Below are 15,373 nucleotides of genomic sequence, written 5' to 3'. Positions count from 1 at the left end.
GCCACCATTAGGTGAAGCCTCCAGAAACGGTGTTCCAGGTCTAGGGTGATGGAGAGTATGGATCACCCTTGGGTGTCTGGAGATCCCCATTGGAGATCTATTTCCTGAAGTCATGAGCAAGGGTTGTGTTCTCTCATGGGGGTTGGGGATGTACATGTAAAAAGGGAACCCGTGGGTCAGAGTGCTTTGTTCACTCATCGAACGTCTGTCTTTCACAGGGGACAGGGATTGGGACCAGGACTGGCATCGTGACAGAGATCGGGATTGGGATTGTGACCGAGACCGGGACTGGGATCGTGACTGGGAGCGAGACCGAGACCGGGACTGGGAGCGAGACCGGCTGCGGGACTGGGACCGGAGGGGCAGAAGCAGGGACCTGGAGTTTCGAGAGCGCTGGCCATACACCAGGAGTCCAAGAAGGAGTAAGTTCTGCATTCTGACCAGCTCCCCGATGTGCCTGCACAGGTGGCAGAGCCTTTTCCTTCAGGATGCTTTTCCTTTCCCAGGATTTCCTCAGCGGGATCTTTCCCTTCCTGTGATGGAGAAAACAACTTTTGCAATGGAAAGAGGGCACAGACGTAGGAACCTCATGATGGAATATGAGTCACAGTCCCAGGTATGCTTACGTTTCCTCTCTTCCTGGAAAGGCTGTCTTCATTTCATGGCAGAGATGCCTTTCTTTCCCACAAGGGTGTGTTCCTCTGCCTCTAAAATTCCACCTGGGTGGTGGAACCCCAGTCACTCCCTGAAAGGATCCCAGCCTGTCCCCAGAGGAGACAAGTGGCCAGGGCGACTGCTACCTATTTCCTGATTCATCCACATAGTCAAAGGAATTCTCCCACTCAGCACTTGTGTCACTCAGTAGGTTGTCATGTTGGCTGTTCCCTAGTGGACCAGGAAAGCGGGGCGGTTCTGGAGAACTTCCTGTCCCTCAGTAGGGAGTCAGAGAAGTTGCAAATCCACAGGGCAGACTGGTGAGAGAGAGCAAAGGCTCTGGAGCTGACAAGAACTTGGTTTGAAGCCCAGCTCTGCCACCTGCTAACTGTGCAACTGGGCATCATTTCCTTAACTAAGCTGAACCTCAGTTCCCTCATCTGTAAAATGGGTACAGTGAGGAGTGAGTGAGATTCACACGCGTGCATGAAGTGCTTGATACAGTGCTGGCACCAGGTAGGCACACACGTGATGCTGGCAGGTATGGCAGTCATCGTAAGAGGTAGTGCACTAGGGAAACTAGCAAAGGGAAAGGACGTGGGATTTGAGCTGACCCTTAAGAAAGAAGGAAGGTCACTTGTGACACGGCAATGTGGAGGAGGGCTACCAGAAAGACAGGGCTTAGTCTGCATCTCTTTTCACATGCAAGCACCCACCTAGGTCACGCCATGGGGAGTATGAAGGTGACCAAGACAAGGCCCTTGCTCTGGAGGTTTTCAGTCTTACAACAATCAGCACAAATAAACCTCCATATAAATAGTGTATCTGACTGCTGATTGGTTAGAGCCCTTGGCCAGCTGCAGCACGGGGTCAGGGGAGCTCAGGCATTAGGGAAGACCCAAGTAAAGGCCTTGAAGCAGGAACCAAATACAAGCTAGACTGACAGGAACACAGAGGGCGTGAGACTCAGGCTGGCCTGGAAGTATGGATGAGCCAGGTCCCTGGCCTCCTGTAGCCCAGCAAAGTGTGCAGGTCTGTTTCCAAGGCTCTGAGGTTGATTAATAGTGGTTCTTGTGGCAGGATGTATTTGATGGGTCAGATGGTGGAGGGCTTTGAATTCTACCCTAAAAACTCTGTAATTTGTCCACTGTCTTAGAGTTGGGCAAGGACCTACATACGAGTATGAGGATGAGTATCCAGATGTTGAAAGCAGAGCTTCTGCAGCAGCAATACATGGGAGGGGGTCATAGCAGATGGGCGGGGTCAGAGGTGACCCAGGTCCTCCAAGCCTGAATGTAGGTTATGTCTTTGTTTTATTGGGAGAAATACCCTCAATTTTGTAGCATACTTAGTTTGTCACAGATTTTGATTTCTTATTTGGAGAAACCAAATAGACTAAAATTTTAGGAATCTACATAAAAATGTTAATTGTACAAACTTTTAAACTTGATTTTTTGAAAAAGAAGCCTCCCCAGTATGAATGTGTCACCTGTGAAGTTGGTTCAGTGATTTCTGAACACCGGTCTATGAGCCGGTGATGAAGTGTTCAGTGATGTGTGGGGAAGTGGGAAATGTGGATGATTTTATTTGGGGAGGTGTTAAAATACTCTTTTATGAATTGAAGGTGATAGGAGATTAGAAGTTAGATTTTGTCTCGTGTTGCTTTTCAAATGCTTGGCCTTGACAGTAAAGAGTTGACCCCACCATGTCTGTGTAGTCCACTGATTCCTGCTAACTCAGTATTGTAGAAATAGCAGCAGCTAAAGATATAAACTACATTTTGGGCATGTACAAAATGGGAAGTTCTCATCTCCTTTTAGCATTACGTCTGAATCTCTTAATGGTTCTCTAGACAGCATCTATTAACAGGGGAATTGATTGCAGCTTGTATATAGGTACCATTGTTGATTACAAACACAAAGTGAACAAACTGCTTTAGAGCTACCCACTTGCAACAGATTATCAATTTTACATCAAAGCATCATTTTCCTTTCATAGGAATAGTAGCATTCAGAATTGAATGTACATTTTTACTTAGACTAGGCAAATGGAGACAAAGATATGAAAAAAAGTCCCTTCCCTTTTGCCATTGCCCTTAGGGTCTGTCAACACCAGAGATGGTGACCCCTCTGATTCCTTCAGCATGCCCAAGGTTCTTGACCTCATCTGCTCTTTGCCAGCTCCTAAGTTAGGAGCTCTGGCCCTCTCCTCTCTCACAAGTGCATCTTCACTATAATAAACCAGGGCTGAGACCTGAGGAAGCACTGTTATTGCAAACCAAAGCACAATGGAACTCTTGCTCTGGAACTTGCCATCTGATCCACAAAAATAATGTGATTTAGGCTGTACAGAGTGCTAATTATGCCAAGTTTGCAATGCCTCCTGAGCTTTTCTAGTTCATTTATTGTCCTAGAAATCTCAGCCCTGACCTAGAGTTTCATTTTTGAAGCTCTGCTTAGTTTTGATGGTTTTTGCTGTTTAGTTACCAGATGCTGGCAGTTGCTTTGTCCTAAATCCCAATGCATTTGCTTATTTATCTTTCTTAATAAGAGATGTACCCAATTGTGCAAACACTCTTTTTGCTGCATTTCCACAGGGCTACAATGTCCATGCTACTTCTCAGTCATGGAATGATAATAAATTATCCAAATATCTTTATATAATAGTTTAGAGTAATAATAATATGTTTTCTTTATATAATTTTTCCTAATATTTAAACCACTCATTACATTGCAGAATAGCCTCACCCACAGAGCTGCAAGGCAGGCTGATGCCCTTCTCTCCATTTTACAGATGAACCTGAGGCTCAGAAAGATTTCTGTTCCCAGGATTGCACAGCTCAGAAATGGTGCAGTCCTTCTTGAACCCTAATTTTCTCTAGCTCCAAAGCCCATGGGCCTCCCATGGCACCAGCTCCCTCCTGCAGTCTGTCTCCAGGCATTGGTGCCATACTCCCCAGGACTGGCACCCTCTGAAAGCAGTCATATTCCAGTGGAGCAATAAGAAAGGGTCCTGCAAGATTCTACACAGAAGACTCTCCTGAGGAATGCAGGGAATTTAATAGTTCTTTTTAGGAAAGTATCCATTAAAACAGAAAAGGCAGCTATAAAATGAAGGCACTCAGTGATTAAGTGATTCCTGGGTTATTTACAACTTGTACACACCTGGAAGAGCCCACAGTGTAGCCATGTTGTACAAAGGAGGTGTGTGCAAGAGGGTGGCAGGGGGACAGGGGCTGGGGAACAAGGCTTAAGGCACACCTGACCAGATGTCTGCTAAAACACATTTTCTTTCTGTTCCCCACATGTGCCATGCATAGTTGATGTTCAGCCTGTTGAAGCTTTCCCATCAGCCCCCTTTCTCTCTATGTCAGAATCTTACCCACCACTTAAAGCCCCACCCCAGGCCCTCTACAAAACCTTTGTTCGCTAGTCTAGCCCACCGTGAACTGTCCCTCCACTAAACCCGTTTAGCACTAATTATCTGTACCCCACTTTATTGTTTATTGTTCTCTAATTGTTTCATGAGTCTTTTCTCTCCAACCAAATTATAAGCTGCATGAGGGCAAGGAATATGTGTCATACGTCTTTTGGATCTTCCTCAGAGTATAGCGCCAAGGTAGGTACAAAGTAGGTCCCTAGTAAAACTTGACTTGGATCACTCAGAACCCTAAACGCTGTGAGCACTTTCTGCATACCTTTGTGTGTGTAGCTCCTGTGTTGCCAGCATTCTTCTTCTCTCTTTGGATGCCCATGGGAACTGACTCCACTGAGAGGCCTGTGTTTGCTGTTTTAGGATACAGGGTCATACCAGGATGTTTTGGACCTCACCGAGGACAGGAAGCTTCAGAACCCAATTCAGGACAACATGGAGAACTACAAGAAGCTGCTTTCACTGGGTAAGCTGCTGCTTCTCCCATCATTGGAGCATTTTGTTACCTTACTCTTTTCAATTGCAGGATATGAGAGTCCATATTAATATATTTGTCCTCGAAGGTGATAAAAAGCCTTTAAAAGATTTCAATCAGAAGAATAAATGAAGAGATTTGTGTTTTTAAGAAATCGTTCTGGCTGTGGGTGAAGACCACATGGTACAGGGTGGAAAGAACAGAGAGATGGCGCTTGCCACAAGAGTCGATACTTTTATAGACTGGTAACAGCAGAGATTTTTACATCTACACTAGGAACAGGATCCTGAGCTCCAGTTTGGACTGTCCTACAAGACAACTAGCACGGTCATAGCAGGCAGTTGGCTAGGCAGGTCTGGTGCTGGGAAGAGAGAACTGTACCAAGAGTGTTGTGTAAGGCAGTAGAGACTTGAGGACTTCTAGTGTATGGAGAAGAGGTGGGGTAAGAAGAGTTGCAAGGCAGGAGGAAAACCATGGAGGCCAATGAACAAGTATGTGAAGATTTATCAGGTGGTTGAAAAGGATGCACTGAATTTAGGGACACATGAATGTCTAGGCACAAATTTGTAGGTGGAGTCAGGAAGATTAATTAAAATTCAGATTAGAGTGGTAGTAAAGAAATGAGGCTACAAATAGAAGACATTCAAAGGATTGGATATGGGCTACTTCACATTTAGTGGCTCAAAGAAAAACAGACATCGATTTATGGTGATGAGTCTTGGTCCCCTACTTGAGTATGAGCTGTCGTATTATCGTGAACAGGGGTTCAGCTTGCCGAAGATGATGGCCACTCCCACATGACACAAGGCCATTCAAGGTCAAAGAGAAGTGGCTACCCAAGCACCAGTCGAGGTAAGCACTAGGCAGATATGCATAGTGGCCACTTTAATCAATGAAAAGGACACTATATATACATACAGTGAGTCCTCACTTAATGTCCATAGGTAGTGCGACTTTACATGAAGCATCTAACAAAACCAGTTTTACCATAGGCTAATTGACATAAACAGTTAACTTCCTATGGCATCTCATCCATGGTAAAACCAAACGACGTTGAATGAAACGATGTTACTGGAGGACCAGCTGTACTGATGAACCTTTAACAATTTATATTCACACTGCCATCAGAGAAATCCTGCTGTTATTTTGCTCAAGTACAGGACCTAGGGAGTATTTACATTTGCTCTTTCTTTTCAGGTCTGAAAACCATGCCCGAAACCAAAAAGTCAACCCTTCGCCGGGGAATTTGTGAAGATGAATCTTCCCATGGAGTGATAATGGAAAAATTCATCAATAATGTTTCACGAAACTCCAAATCTGGAAGGGCAAGGGACTCTAATGATCGGTCACTGAGGTTCCCCACAAGGCCAGACCATGATTGGAAAGAAGTTTCCTTCAACAAGAGGGAGTCACTGATTCAGGAGAGGGGCTGTGAAGGGAATGCTTTGGGGGGAGGCTTTAATTGTGACTCAGACCTCTTTTCCAAAAAGAGAATTCTTGAAAGGAAAAGGCGCTATCAATTTGACACAGATGGGAATGATTCCATTCATGATCAAAGAGGCGGTCCAAGGAAAAGACCCTTTGAATGTAGTGACATGAGAAAATCCTTGAGCATGACCAGCCTTAGTTCCTCCTCCTTCATTGAGTCGCAGCTGCATGATTTTGGGGCAATGCCTTATTTGTGTGATGAGTGTGGGAGGGCTTTCAGTGTGATTTCTGAGTTTGTTGAACATCAGATCATGCACACTAGAGAGAATCTCTATGAGTATGGTGAATCCTTTATTCATAGTGTGGCGGTCAGTGAGGTTCGGAAAAGTCAGGCTCGAGGGAAGCGTTTTGAATGTAAGGAGTGTGGGGAAACCTTCAATAAGAGTGGCACTCTTGCCGAACATCGGAGAAGTCACTCTAGAGAGTATTTCACAGAATGTAATGATGAGGGATATGAGGAGCCCTTCATGCCTAGCCCCACTTTCCGTGAGCTTCAGAAAATATATGGGAAAGATAAATTCTATGAGTGTAAGGTGTGTAAGGAAACCTTCCTTCATAGTTCTGCCCTAATTGAACACCAGAAGAAAACTCATGGGTTAGATGACAAAGATGATGAACATGGGGAAACCTTTAAGCCCAGCCCAACCTTTAAGGAGCTTCAGAAAATATATGCTAAAGAGAAAATGTACGAATGTAAGGTGTGTGGGGAGACCTTCCGTCACAGCTCATCTCTGAAAGAACATCAGAAGATTCACACTAGAGCAAACTTATTTGAAAAGAAGAGTAAAGTGTGTGAGGAAACCTTTATTCCAGGTCAGTCCCTTAAAAGACGGCAGAAAACTTGCTCAGAGGAGAAGTTCTATGACTTTAAAGATGGTGGGGGTGCCTTTAGGCAAAGCTCAGACCTCAGTGAAAATCAGAAGATTCATTCTCGAAAGAATCTCTATGAAAGCAGAGGCTATGGGAAGTCTGTCATTCATAGTGTGCCCTTCACTGAATCTCAGAAGAGTCATACTATAACAAGACCACCTGAAAATGAAGACGAGAAGGCATTCACCATTAGCTATAACCCTGATGACAACCAGAAATTTCCCACTAAAGAAAATGTCTATGAGAGGAAACCAAATGAGAGGTCTGTTATTCATAGCTTAGCCTCTGCTGAAACTCAGGAAAGTCACAGTGTAGTGGGGCCCAGTAAGCTGAAAGTGGTTGCAGACTCTACCATTCAGAGCTCAAGTGTTATCGAACATCAGGAAGTCCATGCTGGAGAGAAGACCTCTGAAGGACAGAAATACGAGAGATCTGTCATCCATAGCTTAGCCACTTTCAAACGTCCCAAAAGTCTCAATGGAAGTGAATGTAATGAGAAGGGAAAGTCCTCCACTTATATCTCAGATCTTCATGATAAACAACAGAAAACTCCTGCCAGAGTGAGCCCTTATGAAGAGGGTAAAAATAACTCTGTTATACGCAGTGCATCCCATACTGAACCTCCAAAAAGTCTTACTGGAGAGGGAACCAGTGAGTTTAAGAAGGATGACGAGTCATTTGTTTCTAGCTCAAATGCCCATGAACATCAGAAGGCTCAGGCTAAGAAGAAAAATATTGAGCGTAGGAACTGCGAGACCTCAGTAATTCACTCCCTACATTTTGGTGAACCTGAAACATTTCGCCCTAGAGAGAAATGCTATGAATGTCCAGAGTGTGGAGAGTCCTTTGTTCGTAGCTCTGACCTCGCTGAGCATCAGAAGATTCACCATAGAAAGAAGCTTTCTGGAAGCCAAAACTATGAACGATCTGTTATTCGAAGTTTAGCTTCCACTGACCCCCAAAAGAGTTATGCTGAACAGCCAGTGCAGACCAGTCATGCTCAACAGTCAGTGGTGATTACTTATGCTCAACAGCCTGCACAAACAGGTTATGCTGAACAGCCAGTGCAGACAGGTTATGCTCAACAGCCAGCACAGACAAGTGATGCTCAACAGCCAGTGCAGCAAGAATGTAAGGACTGTGGGCAACGCTTTGCTACCATTGAAGACCTTGGTGCACATCAGAAAATCTATGCCCAAGAGGAATTCCATGGGGGGAAGCTATTTGGAGACTCTGTAGGCCTTGATGGGCCTGGGCAGGATGAGGAGGATAAGCAGGATGAGGATGAGCAGGATGATTCCGAGGACACAATCTATGGATGTAAGGACTGTGGGCTGGGCTTTGCAGATCGCGCAGACCTTAAAGACCATCAGAAAGTTCATAATAGAGAGTATCTCACTGACACTCGTGAGTATACGCATTCTGTAATTCATACTCATTCGGTCAGTGAATATCAGAGAGATAACACTGGAGAGCAGCTCTATGAATGCCCGGCATGTGGGGAGTCTTTTGTTCATAGCTCATTTCTTTTTGAGCATCAGAAAGTTCATGAGCAAGATCCATTTTATGGTCAGAGGAGGTATGATGAGCCTTTCATGCAACCTCTGGTCATTAACCCACAGAGGTTTCATGACCCACAGAAGAATCCTTCTACAGCAATGTTTCTTCAGTGCCAACTGTGTGGACAAGACTTCATTCATGGCTCTGTCTTTAATGAACATCTGGCACTTCATATGGGAGAGGATTCACTGGAACAGGGCCAAAGAAGTGGAGATGCTGTCAGTCCAGGCTTATCCCTCCCTGAGTCACAGAGAAGTCAGGCTGAAGAGCACTATGAATGTGAAACATGTGGAGAATCCTTCCTCACTCAGTCAGACCTGAGGGATCACATGAGAATTCATGAGAAAGACGAGCCCTATGATTATGGGGCTTCCTTCGTTCACACTTCATTTCTTACTGAGCCTCCCAAAAGAGACTCACCATTCTATGAGTGCAAGGACTGTGGGAAGTCCTTTATTCATAACACAGTTCTCACTAAACATCAGAAGCTTCATCTTGAAGAGGAAGAAGCAGCAGCCCAGGAAGTTGAAGCCAATGTACTTGTTCCACGGGAAGTTCTGCGGATCCAGGGGTCAAATGTGGAAGCTGCTGAGCCAGAGGTAGAGGCTGCTGAGCCAGAGGTGGAGGTCGCTGAGCCCAATGTGGAAGCTGCTGAGCCCAATGGGGAGGCTGAAGGGCCAGATGGGGAGGCTGCAGAGCCCAATGGGGAAGCCGAGCAACCCAATGGAGAGGCTGAGCAGCCTAACGGGGATGCTGATGAACCAGATGGGGTGGGGATTGAAGACCCAGAAGAGAGAGCAGAAGAGCCAGAGGGAAAGGCTGAGGAGGCAGAGGGAGATGCTGATGAGCCAGATGGTGCAGGAATTGAAGACCCAGAAGAAGAAGGTGAAGATCAAGAGATTGAAGTGGAAGAACCATACTATGACTGCAGGGAATGTGGAGAAACTTTCACTTCCAACTCAGCCTACGGTGAGCACCTGAAGACCCATGCCAGGGTGATCATATTTGAGGCTGGAAATGTCTATGGGGAAAGCTCACACTACACTGGACGAGCCAGCACCAGTGCTAGTGACCACGATAGGGCTGATGACAAGTACTTCAAATGTGATGTCTGTGGGCAGCTCTTTGGTGACCGCCTATCTCTTGCTAGACACCAGAATAACCATACTGGCTGAGAACACAAGTGTAAAGATTGGAAAACCTTTACTTAGAACTAAACCTCACAGAGAATTCAAACCAATTCATAATAATGTCAGAAGGAAATTTACCTTGGCTTTTAACATCAAACAACTTGGACTGGAAAGGAACTGAAGGTGTGGAGGTTCCATTGGCCTTAACTGTCCCCATCAAACAACAGTGTGCATGTGGGGAAACCACAGCACATACCTTTCATCCGAGTAGTCAGATTGAGGGAAAGCCCGAGGAGATTCTGAGACTACAGAAATAGCCCCAGCCACCAGTAAATGACACTTCTGTAACCTATACATAATTTTCCTGGGATGTAGAAAAAATAGCAAATCATAGCAAAAGTGTGATCACAAATATTTGGATTTAATATGATACGTAGTTAGAGTTTACTGTGCAGAATTACCTGGAATGCTTTGATTTGGCAGGGAGCGGAGAGGAGGAAATGAGCAATGAATTAGAATATATTTGTAAGCCTCTTAGATCCTGTGAAAGATTTATTGTGCATTATTTTAACCCCTTCAGTATATTTTTGAGTAATTGTGTGTTATTCCTTACTCTAAGTGTTCCTGTAAGGGTGTAGGCAGGGAAGATAAAATGTCTTTTACTCTGTGCTATTTGAAAAGAGAAGTGCTTTGACCTTCATTTTCAATCATCTGTCTACACCAACACTTTGGAGCCTAATGCTGTCCTAAGCCTTTGAATTATGTGGATTGATCCAAGTTGATCCCTTGCTACATTGTACCTTGAAGTGATTTTCTTGCAAACTTTTTAACCAACTTAATGTGTGTTAGTGAATTCACAAAAACCGAAGCTTTTCCCTGTAAATGTTGCTTCTTTGCCTTTAAAAGAGTGGGTTGCAACCTGTTACTGGATCAAAGCAGTTCCTAGTGGAGGTTGAGAACTATAGGAGGAGGCCCTCGTGGTGTAAATAAGGATGCAGGTAACAACTTTCATCGCTTCTGTGTGCGCTTCCTGCCTTAAGTGATCAGTAAGTAGCAGTGTGGCTTCCTTTGTTAGAATGTACTGCCACAAGTCAGTTCGCACCTGGGTGCCCAGGAGCTAGTACCCTTAGAGCTTTCTATTGCTGAACTTATTCTTGGCCTCACTTCTCGGACCCTCAACCCTATGTCTAACTTGCATTTTTTTAAAGCCTAATTTACAGTCAGCCCAAGCTTAACATGGACTCAGGTTCCCCAGCAGCCTTAATTTGTTTTGTTATCATCTGTTCCTTCCTTTTTCAGCCTTCCTAAGTACTTCTGAGCTATCCATCAGTGTTGTGTTGGTCTGATTGCCTTAGTTTTCCATTAATTACAGATTGGCCTCATAGCTTGTGGTTTCCTGTATCTTGTCATGTGGATTACCTGTGTTCCTTTTGCTTCCCCTCACATAATGACTATTGAGACATTTTTGGGCTTTAAGTTGGCTGGAAAAAAAAATTTAAAAAATCAAGGTAAAGTGGATCTGTAGAAGAAGTGAGCAAAAGCGCAGATAATTTGGGCAAGAAAATTAAAATACTTTCTTGGGGAATGTGCCCAATCTCACTCTCCTAGATCTGTACTATTAGGGCTCAAGGAGAGTGTCAGAGCTGTTGGGAACACCAAAGTACTGGGGGATTTTGGACTGAGAGCACAGAGAAGAACTGAGGAAGCCAAAGGGAGTCCCAACACAGCAGACGTAGGAGAGTGAGAAAGCAGACAAAAGAAATGTCAGGAACAGATTGGAAGGACACGTCGATGAGACTATGTCCTGGGCAGTTTAGAAGAGGCCATTTTGATGGCTTGGTGTAGGTGAAGGCCAGCTGCATCGAGAGACCGGTTAAAATGGACATCCGAGAAAACAAGTAGTGAGGCACTGCCTCACAGGAGGGCTGTTAAGTCGAGAGCTATTGCTGACGCTGGGGTGAACTTGGGTTCCTCACTGCTGGCAGAATTAACTGGTAGGAACTTTTCAGAAAACAACTTGCCAAATGTCAGGGTGTTCGTTTCAATCTTGTGTCTGCAAAATTAGAAACAAGTTAAATGCCAAACAATAGAATGATTAAGTGAACATATCTGTGATTCTTACGCAGCTGTTTAAAAATGATAATCATGAAGAGTTATGTAGTAACATGGAAATATATTTACAGAATATTAAGTGGAAAGAGCAGGACACAGAATTATATTTATACTGCAATTATAACTGTTTTAAAATGTATGCTGATAGTCAACAGCTGTTGTGTTGTAGGCTTATAGTTGAGCATTATTTTCTTAAATTTCTTGAATTCCTTATGGTAGTGTTACTAAAAAGTTTATAGTCATGTCTCCATTGTGAACATAATTTGAACTCGTTATCAGACACTTGGAAAATAAAAGTGGAGGGAAAAAACCTCATTCCCACCATCCAAAGACATACACTCTTCAGTATATTGTTTCTTGTTTCTGTGCACAGGTTTATGATTACAACTGTCAAAACATGTATTCAAAATAGATGTTATGTTATCTTTGTAGAACTATGGTTAAACACTTCCATTTTAACGTTCCTTATTAGTAGTGTTCTGATAACTAAAGTTTATTATGTGTGTTTCCATTACAAGTTCGATACACACCCAGTGGAAAAATTGGGAAAGGAAAAAAAATCACCCATATTCCCAACATCCAGCAACTGTTAACATCTTGATCTGTGTCCTCTGTTTTGTTTCAGTGCACAAGCTTGTGATTATGAATGTTGAATGTGTATACATAAAGTCCAAGGTGAAAAAATTGAAAAATCATTAAAATAGTGTTGTCATTGTGGGATTATGGTTAAATATTTTGTCTCAAATTCCTTGAATGATCTTTGGTGTTTTGGTATTAAATCTTATGTATGTATTTTTTCCATTAAAAATATAATACATATTCATAGCAAACTTTGGGAGATTCAGTAAAGTAGAAGGAAGTCACCCATATTCCCAGCATCTCATAATTAACTCCTGTTAACATCTGTCTGTGCACCTGTCTGATCATTAGGGCATTAATGATAAGTATGCATAGAGTCAAAGATGGGAAGAAATCTGGAAAATAATTAAGAAATAGTGGTGTGGTTGTGGGATTATGGTTAAATATTTTGTCTTGGTTTCCTTGAATAGTCTTAATCATAGTGTTTTGGTAATGCACCTTTATTACATGTATTTCCATTATAAACACAGAACGTGTTCATTGTAGAACCTTTGAAGTTGCAGAAATGTAGTAGAGAAACTCACCCATATTTTCATCATCCAAAGTCTGTGGTTAATTAACATCTTGATATATTTTTTCATCTTGTTTCTGTGCACAGGTTTTTGATTTGTTAATATGGTTGTGGTTTTATCTATCTGTAATAGTGTCAACAATAAAAATAAAGTTAAAAATAAGGTATTTCTCAGTCTCTCTTGTCTATTTTAAGAGTTTGGGATTATTAAATATAGTGGGGATTTTTTCATTAAAATTATGCATCCAGAATATTAGTGCCTTCTTAAAGTCTGCCTCACAAATGTTATTTCAGTTATCAGTATTGTATATTTCAACAGTTCTGAGGGCTTTTAACAACACTACATGATTCCACATTTTGAACTGCACTTCTGAAATTAAAACATCGTTAATAGCATTTTTAAATTTTGTAATAACCACAAGCATATTTTAGTTACTTGAGTTGGCATCTAAAATATTTTATTTAAATATGAGATTCAAGAAAGTGATTCCTTAACAAAAACATTAACGTTATGGTTAAGCATTTCTTTAAAGTTTGTATTCCTAAATCTTGCCTGAGGTTAGGTGTCATTTCCCTTTTTTTCCATTTCCCTTTTCCCTTTTTTTAAACCTGAACTCATCGCCAGAAATATTCCAGGAAATTTGGTAGGTTATCATCCCAGATAAATAGGTAGGTAATTTTTAAATATACTTATAATTTCATCATGACCAGAGGTTTTCAGTCAGGTTGCTATCTGGATAACCATTGGCTATGGCTGTGCATTGCACCATACACAATTTGGATTTAGCTCCTGTGGGATTTGACAATGGCAGAGTCCTGCATTCTTTCATATTCTCAGAACTTATTTATATTACAATGAAGATCCATTCTACTTTGGTTATCTCTTGTGGCATCTGACTCTGGTTACAGCTTGGATGATCCTATGAGAAGAACCATCAGTGTAGGTCATGGTGAGAGGGTCAGTTCTCGTATGATTGATTTCCCTAAGAGTACATTTTGGAAGGAAGTAGATTAAAGAAATGAAGTGTGGGTCATTGGGAGTTGCCTGGCTAGCACTTACACTCTTGGGAATTCCTCCACTCGAACCTCTGTTGCAGAGAAAACTACTCCCACACCACCATGTTTATTCCATGAGCTTTGATCCATCCCTGGCCTCAGCTGATTGGTACTCGTGGGATCCCATTGTCCAGACTCAGAGTAAGGGCTACCAGGGTAGTCAGATAGGCTGGGGCTGGGTGTGCTGATGAACAATCCTAGAATAAGGCCACATGCCAGAGGGAAGCTTGGTTCCTTGTGCCTCACCTACCCCAGTGCCATGTGAATCTTGGGTTCCCTAAGTCCTCCTGCATCTTTATTATTACCCCCATCTCACATGAGATGGCTTTGTTTTGCTGTAGTTTCTTCTGTTTTTACTAGCGCCAAATCCATTCCCTTTTCTGGGACTACTCAATTTTGCAAAAAAGCCACAGCACTCTGCCTTGCCCCTTCCAAAGGCTTAGCTAGATGTCATTCAGGCTCCTTGAACAGATGGGCACAGGAATTATTCCAATGTCAGCACTGACCTTTACCAATTTCTGTCACACAGGTAGCCAGAGCTGTGCTGGTAACCTGTGTTTCTTGAGGTCTTGTTTAGTTCTTCCTTTGATTCTCTGAGCCACCAATATGCTCCCAATCTATTTCTTTAAAAATATACATATTTATTTATTTTTAGAGAGAGGGGAAGGGAAGGAGAATAAGACAGAGAGAAACATCAATGTGTGGTTGCCTCTTGTGTCCCCTACTGGGGACCTGACCTGCAACCCAGGCATGTGCCCTGACTGGGAGTCAAACAGGTGACCCTTTGGTTCACAGGTGGTCACTCAGTCTACTGAGCCACACCAGCCAGGACCCAATCTATTTCTTGTTTGCTTATATTTACATGGCCAGAGTTAGTTATTTGTAACCCAAAGGAGCCCCAATATAGAAATTGATACAGATTGGTGTGATAAACACAAAACAATATACAGATGATGTAGTGTATAATTGTATACCTGAAAACTATATAATTTTATTAATCACTGTCACCTCAATAAATTCAATTTTTTTAAAAAAGAAACCAGTATAAAAATTGATACCAGAGAATTTTTTTTCAATTAAATATTGGATGTTGGGATAGGAAACTAGAAGATCTTGGCATGTGGAAGTAAAATACCTAACTATTGCCTGTGGTTGGTTATTTATAATCATCTGTGTCCTGGGATGAATAGCTGCTGTCAGAGACAAATCCAAAGACTATGCAGGGGTGTCCAACCTGCAGCCTGTGGGCCACATGTGGTCCAGGATGGCTATGAATGCAACCCAACACAAAATTGTAAATTTACTTAAAACCCTTTTTTTTCATCTGTTTTTTTAGTGTTTGTGTATTTAATGTGTGGCCCAAAACAACTCTTCTTCCAGTGTGACCCAGAGACGCCAGAAGGTTGTATACCCCTACAGAGAAAGAATGTCTAGATCAGAGGTATA

At 42.7% G+C, this 15,373-nt stretch overlaps 1 protein-coding gene across 4 annotated transcripts in view; it reads left to right on the top strand.

The window, feature by feature from the left end:
• PEG3 (paternally expressed 3) overlaps positions 1–13,029 on the top strand; it is a 28,247-nt gene extending 15,218 nt beyond the window's left edge. For 3 of the 4 annotated variants that reach the window (XM_045850345.1, XM_045850331.1, XM_045850322.1), the window contains 5 exons: positions 219–422; positions 507–616; positions 4,450–4,552; positions 5,324–5,413; positions 5,759–13,029. In XM_045850345.1, the coding sequence (XP_045706301.1) occupies positions 219–422; positions 507–616; positions 4,450–4,552; positions 5,324–5,413; positions 5,759–9,654 (4,403 nt within the window). In that variant the 3' untranslated portion in view covers positions 9,655–13,029. The remainder of the gene's footprint in view (positions 1–218; positions 423–506; positions 617–4,449; positions 4,553–5,323; positions 5,414–5,758) is intronic. The other variant, XM_045850339.1, reaches the window with a different exon arrangement.
• Positions 13,030–15,373: the final 2,344 nt, after the last annotated feature.

This window comes from Phyllostomus hastatus, unplaced genomic scaffold (genome assembly GCF_019186645.2).
Source record: "Phyllostomus hastatus isolate PE091 unplaced genomic scaffold, TTU_PhHast_1.1 phas_contig_133, whole genome shotgun sequence".
NCBI classification, from domain to species: domain Eukaryota; kingdom Metazoa; phylum Chordata; class Mammalia; order Chiroptera; family Phyllostomidae; genus Phyllostomus; species Phyllostomus hastatus.
This window is presented reverse-complemented; position numbering and strand designations above follow the sequence as displayed.